Source organism: Podarcis gaigeae (assembly GCF_964106915.1).
Source record: "Podarcis gaigeae genome assembly, chromosome: 2".
Lineage (NCBI taxonomy): Eukaryota > Metazoa > Chordata > Lepidosauria > Squamata > Lacertidae > Podarcis > Podarcis gaigeae.
Genome location: NC_139679.1, coordinates 112,837,322 through 112,853,181, shown reverse-complemented (window position 1 = coordinate 112,853,181; position 15,860 = coordinate 112,837,322). Strand labels below are relative to the sequence as shown.

Genomic DNA, 15,860 nt, shown 5'->3' with positions numbered 1-15,860 from the left:
CCCTGGACCTCACGTAAAACATATGGTTCCAGATTGGGCAGCGTTACTTCAGCTGTCTGGACCTCCAGAAAAGAAAGTACATTTCCAGCTTGGGTAGGGTTCTTTGTTTTGGTTTTTACATGTGAGATTGGGAGAAGGGCTCAGCACAGGAGCATAGGAAGCAGCTTTTCTACAGAGCCAAGCTGTTGGCCCATCTAGCTTCATATTGCCAACATTGACTGGCAACAGCTCTCCGTGGTTTTATCCAGGGAACTCACCCTGCAGGGATTGAACCAGGGACCTTTGCAAGCAAGCCTACCTCTGAGCTAGCATCCTTGCCCTCAGGGGGGGGGGGCTCCCTGAGTTTCTGAACTGACCTGCATGGAGGAGTGATTTCCCACCCCCACCTCATTAGTACATTGGCTTTTCAAGCCTTTTCCTCAGAGCTGCACAAAACCTGGATGCAGGTATTGGGCGCTGTCTCCCTAATTATTTCCTTTCTCTTGTAGATGAAGACATGGCATTTCCTAAACTAGTCCTAACAGTGTATCGCCAAGCAACAGCCCAAGGAACGTATGGCCAAGCAACACCCATGTATGGGAACCTACTATGGCATGTCTCCAAATCCTCAAATAAGAACATTAGTAGTTGTTCCTATGTTATAGGAGTTGAGAGAATCACCTCGGGGACCCATTCCTGGATAGTGGACGTGGGGAACGAGAACTTCTGGGCTGTGGGGGTTGTCACGGAGTCTTTAAGGGGTCACAATATTGTCAATTTGAATGATGGAATTGGTATCTGGGCTATTGGGAAGATTTCTAATGATGCATGTTATACTTCCACTTCTCCTGGAATATCTCTGGGACCATCACCCTCGGCCAGCACACGACCCCTTGCGTTCAGCACATATGGGAGTCAGCCAAGGAGGATCCGTGTGCTTGTGAACTATGAAGCAGGATTAGTAACCTTCCATGATGATGACTCAGATGATGCTCTCTTTACCTTCGATGCTTCGTTCTCTGGGGAGAAAATCTGCTCCTTTGTCTGTGTGGGGAAATGAGATGAGGTTGCCATTTGGTGCAAACTTGACAGGCCAGCGGGAGGTGCCAAGTCCTTTAAAACCAGGGATGGGTGGGGAAATTTAAAAAACAGCGTGGGGGGTCAGGAGGAAGGAACTGAATCCTCTCCCCACCCATACTTTCCTCCCTCAAACGTCTGGGGAAATAACTTTTTTTTTGGGGGGGGGGAGTATGTGTGGTGTGGAAAGGGCTCAGGATATTAAGTCCCTGCCCCAAACTGCCAACTTCTTTAGAGGGAATTAATAACAGTCTGACTCTATCATGTAGTGTCATTGCTGTCAAGTCTGAATGGGCCCTGCAGGCTTTCTCTTCCAAATAGTGCTCTGTTGTGGGAAGGAAAACACATGAAAACTGCCATTACCCACAGCTTCGGGGTGGGGGGAACAGCTGACGAGGGAGGCTTTTCAATGGGAAACTGGCACGAGGCTCCGATCCAGATTCACAGCATGTTCCAGATCACAACCGTATAGCTGTATTTTATTCAGAACAGAAACACACATAATAGAAGCACAGTTAAAGAGGAATACTCTGCAAATACATGATACACAAATAGAGACTTGATATGGGGGCATTTAAATGATCCCCTGTTATCTCCAGATTTGGATGGTTTTATGTGCTTCAAGTAGTTCTTCTATTTCTTTTTATAATTGTTTAATTGTTGTCACCTACCCTAGGACCTGATGTCGAAAGGTGTGCAAGAAACCTTGTAAATAAATAAAAGTAATTCCGCTTACTGCATTTGTTGGTGCCATTAATCACTTAATGTCCAAGCTGCTCAGGGAATTTGCAGAACCACTGTTAAGTATCTCTTGTTTGAACCCGCGGAGGACAAGGTGCTCATGTCTGCTCTTATATTGTAACTCTTAAACTGCTGTTGCTTTATTTGAGTCTTTAATATATGTAATAAACAAGGGCTCCATAGTCTGAACCAGCAGGAATCTTCTGAAAATATGTGATTTTAAGTGAAATAAAAATCCAAACAATTCCTCTATGTTTGAAATGACTGGCTTCAGATTTAACATTTCCCAACATGACCCATGTTGATGTGGTCGAGGCCAGTCTATTTTCCCTGGGGCCAGGGATCTTCAAGGTGTTGTATGGGGCATACCAGAAGAGGTGGTCTCGTAGGTACAATGGTCCTAGGCCGTATAGGGCTATAAAGGTTAAAACCAGCACCTTAAACCTGATCCTGTACTCCACTGGGAGCCAGTGCAGCTGGTATAGCACTGGGTGAATGTGATGTCGTGTTGGGGACCCCGTAAGGAGTCTCGCTGCGGCATTCTGCACCCGCTGGAGTTTCTGGGTCAGTCTCAAGGGCAGCTCCACATAGAGGGAGTTACAATAATCAAGCCTGGAGGTGACCGTCGCATGGATCACAGTGGCCAGATCTGGGCGAGAAAGGTAAGGGACCAACTGCTTAATTCGGTGGAGATGAAAAAATGCAGCCTTTGTTATAGCTTTAACCTGTGCCTCCATAGAAAGGGAGGCGTCAAAGATTACACCCAAATTCTTGACGGAAGGTGCTGGCACTAATTGCGGCCCCGCAAGGGATGGGAGTTGGTCTCCAACCCCATATCATCCTGACCCAGCCAAAGGACCTCTGTATTCGAAGGATTTAACTTCAACCGGCTCCCACATAGCCATCCAACCACAGCTTCCAAACATCTGATCAGTGTGTCTGGGGCCGAGTCAGGATGGCTGTCCAGCAACAGATAGAGTTGGGTGTCATCAGCATACTGATGGCAGCCCAGCCCAAAACTCCGGACAAGCTGGGCGAGGGGGCGCATAAAGAAGTTGAAAAGCATTGGGGAGAGAATTGTGCCCTACAGTATTCCATACGCCAAGGAGTAGTGCTCCCCCCCCCCCAGTGCCACCCTCTGTCCCCGACCAGAAAGGAACAAGCGCAGCCATTGAAGGACTGTGCCCCGAATCCCCATGTCGGTGAGGTGGGGGTCTAAAAGTTCGTGATCGACCATGTCAAAGGCTGCTGACAGATCTAAGAGAATCAACAGCCCCGACCCGCCTCGATCCAGCTGCCTGCGGAGATCATCTGTTAGGGCGACCAGAGCCATCTCGGTCCCATGACCAGAGCGGAAGCCGGACTGGAATGGATCTAGAGCCAATGTATCATCCAGAAATCCAAGCTGTTCAGCAACCGCTCTCTCAATCACTTTACCCAGGAACAGAAGAATTGAAACTGGGCAGTAATTGGATAGATCTAAGAGATCTAATGTTTCCTTTAAGAGCAGATGCACCACTGCCCCCCCCCCCCGCCCCACAGTCCGCGACTGGTGGAGGACAGAGAAACCCGCGGTCGCCATCTCTCGTAAGGTAACTGTTTCCCCTTTGTGCACCCAGGTCTCTGTCACACAAGCCAGGTCAACCCCCTGTGGGGTAAAGAAATCTCGTTGGGGGGCGGTTTTGTTGCCTATAGACCTGGCATTGCACAACATCAGTGAAGGAAGTGAGTAATCCTTGCTCACCCAACCTTTGTCCCTCGGGATGGCGTGCAGGTTGGAAGGGATATGAGTATATCTATCTCTCATACCCCTTCGCCTATAAGATCTGCCCCGCCACCATACCTCCCTTACCCTTCCATGGTAGTAATTCCAAGCCCCATGCTTGCCTCCTTTGATAGCATTGGTGTTATTATTAGAGCCTTATATGTTGTGGTGGTGAGTATGGGGCCCACCCCCAAGCCCAAGGTGGGAAATGGGCTTCAAGGGGGAGCGGTCCTCCCCAATACTCACAGGCAGAGCAGCAGCAGAAGTGACCACCCATTGGTGGTGGAGTGACCCCAGAAGGGCTTCATCAGCTTGAGCTCTTACTACTGAAATCTGTCTCTAGTTTCACCCAATTTCAAGAAACCGGTTCAAATTTGATCCAACAAACAACTGGTTATTTTTGTCATACAAAATGTAGCTGCTTATTCGCATCCTCCTTGTCTGACAACAGGGCAAGCGAATGGGATTCTTTGTGTACTTTGTAAATAGCAGTGAAGGAGCTGTATGTAGACTCAAACAGGGCAGATTTCTGTCACATTCTGGTCTTGTTTGTTTTGGGGGAAGTTCCCGCACGCTGAAATTTAAGTTCTATTCCAGAGGGAATCATGCAACATCCCTTGGCAGTTCACACCTGCTTCAGCTGAGCTGGCGATCAGCAGTCCTTTTGAATCAAGCCAGAGATTCAAGAAGTTACTCTCAACAGGTAATAATTCAGGGGCATTCTTGAAGAGATGGATTGGCTTATTGTGGGAATGTTTCTGGGACAAAAACTCTTGTTTACATGCCTGCTCTCAGATCCAAAGAGTAACTCACCACTGAGCACGGAGTCTCTGAGATCTGTGCAGCGCAGGAGTGCCAACCGGTCTCCCTTCTCAGGGCTCTTTATCCTTAAACCCAACTTGGATTGGATGCTCCTTCAGATACAGGCAGTGTGGTATAGTGGTTACTGCGCTGGATCAGGATGGGGAGTTCAGGGTAGACACGCACAAGAAAAACACACAAAATCGTAAACTTAAGCAAACACTCGTGTGTTTTTGCTTTTCTAGCTTTGGGCTTATTTACTTTGATTTTATTTTGATCTAAAAGCCTAATCATATAAACTACGGTTGTGGCGAATTCAAAAGTCAAAAGTTAGTTGTCCCCAAATCCTATTAACATTTGGGACTGGAGCAACAGTGTTTGCAAGAAGATTCTGTAACAGGACCTGGGGGTGGGAGACAGGCAACCAATTCCTCCCTCACTGATTCCTTCTCAAGTTAACTATCTGTAGATTGTTTCTCAAGCGTTACTTCCTTCCTTCCTCTTGCGCCACTCAGTATTAGATTTTTTTTTTTAGCCACATAGCTCTCACTTAATTTTTCCTGGGGACTGTAGTTAGTTAAGGGTGCTGGGAAGTGTAGCTTTTTGAGGCAAATGGCTATTGCCAGGATTCTTTGGCAGATACCATGCACTTTGAATGGATGGTACCGATGTGAACGTTGCACATGGTAAGAGTTTCTTCTGGTTTATGCTGCTGCTTTGCAAAGACAATGAGTCACCCAGAGGGAGGGAAAGGCCCACCTTTGGACTTGAAACTGGAGAAACGAAACTAAGTCTTTTATTCCCGTTTCAGGCAGACGAAATGGCAGATGAGGGTCCAGTCCAGAACTTCTGTGAGGAAACAACATGCTCCATCTGCCTGGAGTACTTCACAGATCCAGTGATCATAGACTGTGGTCACATTTTCTGCCAAAGCTGCATCACCCAGGCTTGGGGGAAATTGGACCAAGATGCTTCTTGCCCTCAGTGCAGGGAACCTTGTCAGCAAAGGAATGTCAGGCCCAACCGGCAACTGGCGAGCATTGTGGAAATAGTCAAGAAATTCAGCCTTCAGATGCCCAAAGGGGCGGAAGTGGTGGTAAGAGTTTGCGAGAGACACCAGGAGCCCCTGAAGCTCTTCTGCGAAGACGACCAAGCCCCCATTTGTGTGGTGTGTGACAAATCCAAGGAGCACAGGGACCACAAGGTGATCCCAAAAGAGGAGGCCTTTGAGGAGTACCAGGTAGGGAGCTGTAGGATTGGGGACCAGGCTTCCAAGGGATGCTCAGATATTCAAGGGATGGGAGAAATATTCAAGGACACATTCTAGACAGGCAAAAAAAGACTCAAGGAAGGTGTGAACTAGAGCTGGTGAATGTTGCAGCCTGGGGAGAGGCAGTTGTAGCCTGCAGCTCCTATCTTGTCCTGAGCATTCAGTAGTAGGAACATTCACAAGAAGTTCCAAGGGAACTCGAAAAGTGCTCATTTCAACGATTTCCCACTTTTTCCTGCCCCGGGAGTCAAGAGAAGTACCAGGCTGATCTGAGCTCAGCAAGGTAGCTCTGCCTTGCCTGAAGAAGGTCCAAGGTTCATTCCTTAGCAATTTTTTGTAGGGCTGGGGAAATTGCCCCAAACCCCTGGGCGAAGGGGCTGTAGCTCAGTGGTAGAACATTTGCTTTGCCAATGATCTGAGCTGGTGTAAGGCAGCTTCCTATATTTCTGTTAAAATCCATTCTTCAAATAAAGGCTGCTGGTTCTGTCAGTGTAAAGTTCTAGAAAGATTTATTCCAAAGGTCAGCCATAAATGAAACGTATTCTAGCTTCCATGTTCCTCAGGACTGCAGCCACAGAAAAAACAACAAAGTCCAATATCCAAATTTCAGTCTTCTGGCAGTATTCAGTACTAAACAAACGTGCAAGCTCCAAAGCACATAAGCAAGGGACAACAAACTGAAGTTCAATCCAGACAAGACTGAGGCACTGTTAGTGGGTGGTTCCTAGACCGGATGGGTGGGAGATCGCCTGCTCTTGATGGGGCTACACTTCCTCTGAAGGAGCAGGTTCGTAGCTTGGGGGTCTTCCTGGATCCTTTGCTGTCACTCGAGGCTCAGGTGGCCTCAGTGGCCCAGAGTGCCTTTCACCAGCTTCAACTGGTGGCCCAGCTACGTCCCTATCTGCACAGGGATAGCCTAACCACTGTTGTCTATGCTCTGCTAACCTCAAGGTTAGATGACTGCCATGCGTTATACGTACGGCTGCCTCTGAAGACGGTTCGGAAACTTCAGCTGGTACAGAATTCAGCGGCCAGGTTGCTCACCGGAGCAAGACTGTCTGAACATATTACACCAATCTTGGTCCATCTGCACTGGCTACCAATTAGTTTCCGGGCCCAATTCAAAGCGCTGGCTTCAGGACCACAATACCTCAAGGACCGCTTCTTCCCACATAAACCTTCCTGGACCCTGAGATCATCATCCAAGGCCCTTCTTCAAGAGGTTCGGAGGGTGGCAACACAAGAATGGGGCCTTTTCTGCAGTGGCTCCCTGTCTGTGGAATGCTCTCCCAGGGAAGTTTGCCTGGTGTCTACATTACACACCTTTAGGCACCAGGCAACAACGTTCCTTTTTAACCAGACCTTTAGTTGATCCGATTTACATCCTATGGCCTTTTAAAATGTGGTTCTTTCTTGGGGATGGTGGTATGGGGTTGTTTTTATTTTGATTATATATTTTGTGGTTTTATATTCTGATTTTGTTCTGTGTACTGCCCTGAGTTCTTCAGGTATAAGGCAGTATATGAATTAAGTAAGTAAGTAAGTAAGTAAGTAAGTAAGTAGGGGTCACAGTAGCCCAATCTTGAATGCAGAAATCTTTAGCATTTCTAGGTAGGGCTGGGGATATACTGGACCTGAAATCCAGTCAGTACAGCCAGTACTGAGCTAGTTGGACCAGAGGTACATATAACTCAGTGTAAGGCAGCTTCCCCTCTTTCTAGATATGTCCAAAAAACCCAGAGTATATGTATCTGCATGGTGAATACTGCAAGCTTTTTTTCTAAAAAAGAATAAAAGAGCGAGCTCTGAAAAGGGCTGTGAACCAGCCACAACCTCTGGTTCGTACCCCAAATTAACTTTGGAAAAGAGCATGGTTTGGTGCAGAAAATGTGAGAGGGTGACTGACTTGGCTCAGGATCTGAATCCAAATCCTGTTCAGATACAGTGGTACCTCGGGTTAAGTATCGCATTTTTCGCTCTATAGGACGCAGTTTCCCCCCTCCAAAAATGAAGAGGAAATGTATGTGCGTCCTATGGGGCGAATGCAGGCTTTCGCTGAAGCCTGGAGAGCGAGAAGACTCGGTGCACACTGACCCCTCTCGCTCTACAGGCTTCAGGAAGCTATCCGCAAGCCTTCGGAGCGCGGTGGGAGTGTCCGCCTGGCTCCCAAGGCTTGTGGACAGCAGCCTGCATCCCAAAGCCCAGCTGCGGCTGCTCTTCTTCAACGGGGGATACCGGCAAGCAGCTCCCTCTCTGCCCTGCTGCCCCAGGAAGCGGGGTGCCCCTGCACAATGAGGCGAGGGTGCGCCGTTGGGGAGCTCCGCGCTGAAGAAGCCGCGCAGGGAGCGGGAGCTGCAGAACCTGAGGCAGCGCACCCCGGGCTTTGGGCAGATGTCCGCAAGCCTTCAGAGCCTGGTGGGAACTCCCGCTGGGCTCTGAAGGCTTGCGGATAGCAGCAAGGTACGGGAGTGAAGGCGAGGTTGCACGCAACCTCGCCCCCGCTCCCGGACCCGTTCTGGGTGCTGGGGTCGGGGGAAGCTCGGGCTTCCCCGCCCCAGCCCCACGGCTAAAAGGGAAGCCAAGACAGCGAGCAGGATCCATCCCGCTTGTTGTCTTGGCTTCTGCCAAAGCCACGCGCAGCCTCTCCTGGCTGGAGAGGTTGTGAGTGGCTAAAGAGGAAGCCAAGACAGCCAGCGGGATGGATAATTTTTTTTTCTTTATTCCCCCCCCAAAAAACAACAACTGGGGGGAACCCTATGGTCCGGTGCGCCCTATAGAGTGAAAAATACGGTACTTAATTCGTTCCGGAGGTCCATTCTTAACCTGAAACTGTTCTTAACCTGAAGCACCACTTTAGCTAATGGGGCCTCCTGTTGCTGCCGCGCCGCCGAAGCATGATTTCTGTTCTCATCCTGAAGCAAAGTTCTTAACCCGAGGTAATATTTCTGGGTTAGCGGAGTCTGTAACCCGAAGCGTATGTATCCTGAGGTACCACTGTACTCTGTTTTGTGCAAACTTGGTATATGAGCAAACTTTTTATCTCTTACACCGTGTCCCCATAATTTTGAGCCCTCTTGTTTCCCCCCAGATTTAATCAGAAAATGAATTATTGTCTATATAAATATGCATATGTGATTTAATTCTACACTGAGAATGGAAGTTTCCTAGACGCTATACGTAGACTCCTCTCATTCTTCATGTTCTTGGGTTCTTGAACAGACATGCCTGTTACAGTTTATGAGTATATTTCTATTGCCAAAATTAACCCAAATGCCTTTTTGGCCACCCCAGGGTAAAATTCTGAGCCATTTGGAGTTCCTGAACAAACAGAGAGAAGAAATTCTGTCTTCTAAACTGAAGGGGGAGAACGAAAGCCAGAATCTGCTGGTAGGTGCAAACCTTCTTGTCTCTCCAGGAAGGTTATACTTGACAGAGTGAGGCCTTAATTCTGTGGTGAAGCCTATGCTTTGCTTGCACAGTGTTCCAGGCTTGTTCCAGGTTTGATCACTGGCAATATCAATTAGATGAATAATGGCACGGCCAGATTTAGATGAAGAAGCCTGCTCCACTTGTGAGGCCCCTCCTCATCCCCCCCCCCCCCCCAGCTAGAAGAAAATGGAAGAGTGTTATAAACAAAATTGAGTGAAGCCAAGAATGATGATGGGTATTTAAAATTCTGCAAGTTCATCAATAAGTTTCAGGTCAATATCTTCTTGGTATGCTCCCATCAGCAGGTCAACACCTTAATTTCTTGCTTAGATGCTGTCAAATCAGCAAGAAGGCAAACAATTATCAATACCGATGGACTATATTGTCTAATTTTGTTCGTGCAGCAGCCATAGACTTTTATTTTCTCTAATTCTATTACATATTCTCTGTTTAAGAATTGCTACGCCTGGAGTTTCTATTATCGCACGATTACAGGATTGGGACTATTGAAAGGTCCCCCCCCCCAGTGATATTGATTGACTACCATCTCCAATTTTGTTCATACAATATTTACTTATTTTATTAATTGTATCTCTATCATACGTTCTCAGTTCAAGAATTGTGAAATAACTCAGGTTATATATATTTTGCTAGAACATTATTATCTACGTGTTGCCTGTTATTGCTTAAGGGGAATAGAGAACAGCAGCAGCTTAGTAAATCAGTAGATGAGCGACAGGAAAATACTATAAAAAGAGCCCCTGAAAAAGAGACTCCTGACTCACTAGGCCTATAAAAGAGGCTCCTCGGAGGAACATCACCCAGCTGATGTTTTATCGATTTATTGATTTAAATATGCTGTAATCCGCTTTGAGATTTTTATTAAAAATATAAAGCGCTATAAAAATAAACAAATAAACAAATAAATAGATAAAATAAAATGACAGAGCCAAGCAACGTAGCAGTGTCCTGCTAAGCCAGCCTGCCTGCCGTCCTCAGCTGTGATTGAAGTTCTGTACCATTGTGAGTGTTGAAGTAAACATCAGCTGCCCTGCCAGTCAGCTTGTGCACATGGAATTAAGGGGACATCTAAATGTCTTTTTCTGGCCATGACACTCTCCTTGCAGAAGCAGACAGATATGGAGAGGCAGAAAATCATGGCTGATTTCAAGCAGTTGCACCAGTTTCTGGAAGAACAAGAGCGCCTCCTCCTGGCTCAATTAAAGGAAATGGATGATGAGATCAAATCCTGTGGGGACCAACATATTGCAAAACTCTCTGAGGAAATGTCCTCTATTGATGACCTTATTAAGGAGCTGAAAGAGAAGCAGAAACAGCCAGTGACTGAATTCTTGCAGGTAAGACTTGGTACAATTAAGTAGACCAGGTTGTCCTACAGGGAAGGGTTGTACCCCCAACCACTCTTGCACTGGTCACACATTTTGTTCAAAACTGTGATTTGGAGCTTCATCAAACGGCATGATTCAGGTTGACCAATGGGAAGGCTTCCCTGTTCTGCTTTGGGTCCAGATCTGCTTCCTTCCCCAGCTTCAATACTTGGAAAATTTAAAACATCTATTGCTCCCCATCCTCCCTTTTGATAGAAATGGATGAAATTTCCAGGCAAAGCTGCTTCTGCAGTATGGATGAAACCTGCCAAATTACAATGGATCCAGGGAGTTTTTGTGCTAGCACTGGCACCAGCAACACTGGCCAGTTGAGTTATCCCTCTACCCAATTCAAACATGCCCTCACTGTTGTGTGTAGAGCAATAGCAGTAGCAGATAGACATCTGCTCTCAGGCTGGCAGCACCAGTGGTGGGAGCCAGCAGCAGAGCATAGCCCGGGATCACTTGCAGTTGGCAGAAGATCCCATTCCAGGATGAAGCCTAACCAGGGGTGGGGGTGGGGTTCTGGGGCAGAGAGGGGGGCCTACATGCCCATTTGGGGGGATTTTCAAATTTAGAAGCAAATGTCTGGGCTTTTGTAGTTTTTTAATCAAGCAGTTGAGGGAGAAACAGAAGCAGCCAGCGACTGAATTCTTGCAGGTGAGTGATGGCACAATGAAACATTTGTCCTCTGGGGAAGGGCTGTACCATCACATTCTCTGTTCATTGGTCTATAGAAGTATTTACAGTAGGTGTGTGCACTTCAGTATTTGGTTGATTTATAAAGAAAAGGAAAAAGTGATAATAAACTGCTGGAGGCAACTGGTGCAAGGGATTGAATTTCTCTCATTCTGTCTCTTCCATCTAGAATATGAGAAGCATCCTGGAAAGGTATGTGGCTTTGATATGAATATTAATATGAAAAATATTAATTTCTTTCCTCGGATTTAAGGGATAATTTTATTTGGTCTATACTTTTATGTGAACCAATCCAATTCACAGTTTACAGACCAATAAGCAGATCAGTAAACAGTTACCAATCTGATTGGACACTTTTACTAATTTTGTGATGCTTTTTTTTTTGTTTTGTTTTAAAAAAGGCATCCAACACTATGTATCTTGTGCGGGGAAATGTACAAAAAGTGCATTGGGGGATGCATAGAACAGCATACAAATATGAATAGGGTTTTGGAAGGAGAATGAATGTAAAACACATATTTTAGGAAGGAGTGATGATATTTCTTCATCTGTTCATCTGTTCCTCTCAGAGTTGTTGTTGGATTATGGATTAAAATACAATACAGTGGAACCTTGGTTCCCGAACTTAATCCATTCTGAGAGTCACTTCGACTCCCGAAATGGTTCAGGAACCAAGTCACAGCTTACGATTGGCTGCAGGAGCTTCCTGCAGCCAATCGGAAGCTGTGTCGGACGTTCAGCTTCCAAAGAACCTTCCAAAACCGGAACAATCATTTCTGGTTTTCAATCGTTCAGGAGCCGGAACGTTTGGCTTCCAAGACATTAGGGAGCCGAGGTTCCACTGTATTAAAAATAGTTAAAACATATTACAATCCAAGAAAACAGGGTGGGTCCTGAAATACATCTCCTAGTTGACCAGGGTGAAGAGAAGCTCTTGTTATTGACTGTGTGCATTATGTGCAAACATAGTTTGTTTGAGAAAATATTCAGTAAGGTTGTGCTCTAGATTCACCTGGATTCTCTACCAAATTGGGCCGATTTATACCCTGTTCTGATCAGGTAAAAGCAGCGACAAATCACAACTTAATCAGGCACCCAGCTGTAATTTTAAACATGGTACGGTATGCAATGAGTGCATGAAAATTTCAGACAGATTGTTTGAAAATATTTCTTCATCTTAGCAGTAAAGTTTTGTGTTTTTTTTAAAAAAAGAGAGAGGTAAAATAGATTATGGATTGATCATTTATAAGTAAATTTTATATAAAAATATTTATGTAAATTTACACTTCATACTCCGCCGCCCCCCTTATACTTCATTGCCCAGTTTGTCATAGGTCTTTGTAATGGTCACAGGGCAGAAAATACCATTAGTTGCTATCACAGGGCTCATCCACACGCCCGCTTTTCCTGTGATTTCTAGGAAGAGGCTTTTATTTTGTCCCACCGCTTTTCCTGGGAAAACCTGCTGCTTATCACTGAATTGCAGGAAACATAAATCAGCAGAAAACCTGAAAAATATTTGCTTCTATTCAGCTGTTAATCTACAGAAAACTCGATTGACCTTTGTTCCGATTTAGCGGTAAACAGTGGGGACTTTCGTGGGGAAACTAGGGGGAATGAAAGGAAAACCTATCATGGACCTTGGTATCTTCCTGCTGTTCCCACTTTTCTCCTTTATTCTGATATCTGAATTAAGAATGACTTGAGAATGACATGATGGATCACAATAGACCTCACTTTCTTCTTCCTAGGTGTAATGAAAATGAAAATAAAACCATGGATGCTTTTTCTCCTGGATTAAAAGATCAAATAGATAAATTCTCTAAAATACATCCTTTTTTGGAGAAGGAGACCAATAAATTCAAAGGTAACAAGGATCATTGTGTGGTATTATAGATGTGGGATAGATAGATGATAGAGATAGATAGATTAGATAGAAGATAGATAGATAGATGATAGAGATAGATAGATGGTATATAGATGATAGATAGATAGATGATAGATAGATGCTAGATGCTAGATGCTAGATGATGATAGATGATAGATAGATAGGTGATAGATAGATAGATAGATAGATAGATAGATAGATAGATAGATAGATAGAGATAGATAGATAGATAGATGATAGATAGATAGATAGATGATAGATAGATATAGATAGATATAGATAGATAGATGATAGATAGATAGATAGATAGATAGATAGATAGATAGATAGATGATAGGTAGATAGATGATAGATAGATAGATAGATAGATAGATAGATAGATAGATGATAGATAGATAAATAGATAGATAGATAGATAGATAGATAGATATAGATAGATAGATAGATAGATGATCAATAGATATAGTTGCATGCCATGCCAATTTCCAAACGGTGAATATTTCAGGGTCCCAGGCTGCTTCCCCAGGGTTCGAGTTTCTTATTGGCAAATGAGGCACAGCAGAGACTGTGGTGTCCTTAGGATATATGGTTTATTTACACATATATACAATCTGAGCCTATGGTGGAGGGGTTCACAGGCACCCCAAGAGAGTCTTGTTTCTCCCATAGCCCCAGCCTTGCATTCAAAACAGGAACCCACCATCGTGCTCTGATTCCCTTTCCGTCTTGCTGCCTTTTGCAGCCTGTCACATTCCTAAACTCTACTCCAAAATACTGGTTTTGTCTTCTAACTCTCTCAGAGCTGGGGGAGGCAACTCTTCTCTGTGCCCCCCACTCTGAACATGCTTTCATAACAACGCTAATGCTGTAAGAGGGAGAAAGATGGAGTACTATGGCTAAATTTTAGATTTAGGCAGAACACCCTTGCAAACATTCTAAATCTATAGCAATGCCCTTGGAGCCAAGTCTGAGTATTGACTTTTTCCTCATTTCACCTTTTTCCTCAGACGTTGTGCTCTCTGGACCTCAAGGAAAGAAAGGTACATTTCCAGGTTTGGCAGATCATTAAACAATTTTTGCAGATGAGATATGGGAGGGGTTTGCACTGTTCCCCACTTAAATCTCCCAGCAACACAAGATTGCTGGGGTCCCAAGCTGCATCCCCAGGGTTTGATTTTCTTTTGGGAAATGAGGCACAGCAGAGACTGTGGTGTCTTTAGGATATATGGTTTGTTCACACATATATAGAATCTGAGCCTATGGTGGAGGGGTTCACAACACGGACACCCAAGAGAGTCTTGTTTCTCCCATAACCTCAGCCTTGCATTCAAAACAGGAATCAACCCTCGTGCTCTGATTCTCTTTCCATCTTGCTGCCTTTTACAGCCTGTCATATCCCTAAAATCTACTCTACTTCAGAACTTTGGTTTTGTCTTCTAACTATGCTGTTTCCTAGTTCTGCTGGATCCCTCAGCAGCCTTTGATTCCATTGACCATAACATCCTTCTGGAACACCTAGAGGAGCTGGGAGATGAGTGTTCAGACCCTTGGGCTCTCACTTGTGGGGTGCCTCAGGGTTCTGTCTTCTCCCTCATGCTTTTTAACATCTACATGAAGCCGCTGGGAGAGATCATCAGGGGGGTTGGGCTGGGTGTTCATCAATATGCGGATGATACCCAGCTCTGCCTCTCTTTTAAATCGGAACCAGTGAGGGCAGTGAAAGTCCTTTGTGAGTGCCTATAGGTGGTTGGAGGGTGAATGGCGGCTAACGGAGCATGGGGGAACAATTTCCAACCCCCCACCCCATTAGTACCTTGGCTTTTCAAGCCTTTTCCTCAGAGCTCCACAAAACTTGGATGCAGGTTTGGGGCGCTGCCTCCCTAATTGTTTCCTTTCTCTTGTAGGTGAAGACATGGCCATTCCTAAACTAGTCCTAGAAGCGTATGGCCAAGCACCAACCCAAGACATATATATGAAGCCACCATTGTTTTCCTTCGGATCCTCAAATAACATTAATCGTTGTTCCTATAAAAAAAAACAAAAGATACATGTGGGCATCTGAAGAAGTGTGCATGCACACGAAACTTGACAGGCCAGCGGGAGGTGCCAAGTCCTTTAAAACCAGGGATAGGTAGGGAAGTTTAAAAAACAGCATGGAGGGGTCAGGAGGAAGGAACTGAATCCTCTCCCCACCCATACATTCCTCCCTCAAACGTCTGGGAAAAGAACTTTTTTTGGGGTGGGGGAAGTATGTGTGGTGTGGAAAGGACTCAGCAAATTATGTCCTCCCCCCCCCCGCCACAACCTCTTTAGAAGGAATTAGTAACAGTCTGACTCTGACATGTAGTGTCATTGCTGTCAAGTCTGAATGGGCCCTGCAGGCTTTCTCTTCCAAATACAGTGGTTCCTTGGGTTACATACGCTTCAGGTTACAGACTCTGCTAACCCAGAAATAGTGCTTCATGTTAAGAACTTTGCTTCAGGATGAGAACAGAAATAATGCTCTGGCGGCGCGATGGCAGCAGGAGGCCCCATTAGCTAAAGTGGTGCTTCAGGTTAAGAACAGTTTCAGATTAAGAACGGACCTTCGGAATGAATTAAGTACTCAACCGGAAGCCAAACACATGAAAACTGCCATACAGCCACAGCTTCAGGGGGAAGTAGTAGCTGAAGAGGGGAGGCTTTTCAATGAGGAACTAGCACAAGGCTCTGATCCAGACTGACAGCATGTTCCAGATCACAACCCTATAGCTGTATTTTGTTTGGAAAAGAAACACACAAAATAGAAGCACAATTAAAAAGGAATGGTCTGCAATACATGAT

At 45.4% G+C, this 15,860-nt stretch overlaps 2 protein-coding genes across 2 annotated transcripts in view; both read left to right on the top strand.

The window, feature by feature from the left end:
- Positions 1 to 1,411, top strand: part of LOC310837606 (zinc finger protein RFP-like) — a 37,627-nt gene extending 36,216 nt beyond the window's left edge. The window contains exon 7 of the mRNA XM_083724465.1: positions 489 to 1,411. Coding sequence (XP_083580591.1) covers positions 489 to 1,039 — 551 coding nt within the window. The 3' untranslated portion in view covers positions 1,040 to 1,411. The remainder of the gene's footprint in view (positions 1 to 488) is intronic.
- LOC310839500 (zinc finger protein RFP-like) overlaps positions 1 to 15,099 on the top strand; it is a gene marked incomplete at its 3' end in the record, with an annotated part of 53,357 nt that extends 38,258 nt beyond the window's left edge. The window contains exons 2-8 of the mRNA XM_083728138.1: positions 5,175 to 5,603; positions 8,925 to 9,020; positions 10,190 to 10,420; positions 11,319 to 11,341; positions 12,901 to 13,016; positions 14,045 to 14,089; positions 14,942 to 15,099. Of these exons, the coding sequence (XP_083584264.1) occupies positions 5,184 to 5,603; positions 8,925 to 9,020; positions 10,190 to 10,420; positions 11,319 to 11,341; positions 12,901 to 13,016; positions 14,045 to 14,089; positions 14,942 to 15,099 (1,089 nt within the window). The 5' untranslated portion in view covers positions 5,175 to 5,183. The remainder of the gene's footprint in view (positions 1 to 5,174; positions 5,604 to 8,924; positions 9,021 to 10,189; positions 10,421 to 11,318; positions 11,342 to 12,900; positions 13,017 to 14,044; positions 14,090 to 14,941) is intronic.
- Between the last annotated feature and the right edge of the window lie 761 nt (positions 15,100 to 15,860).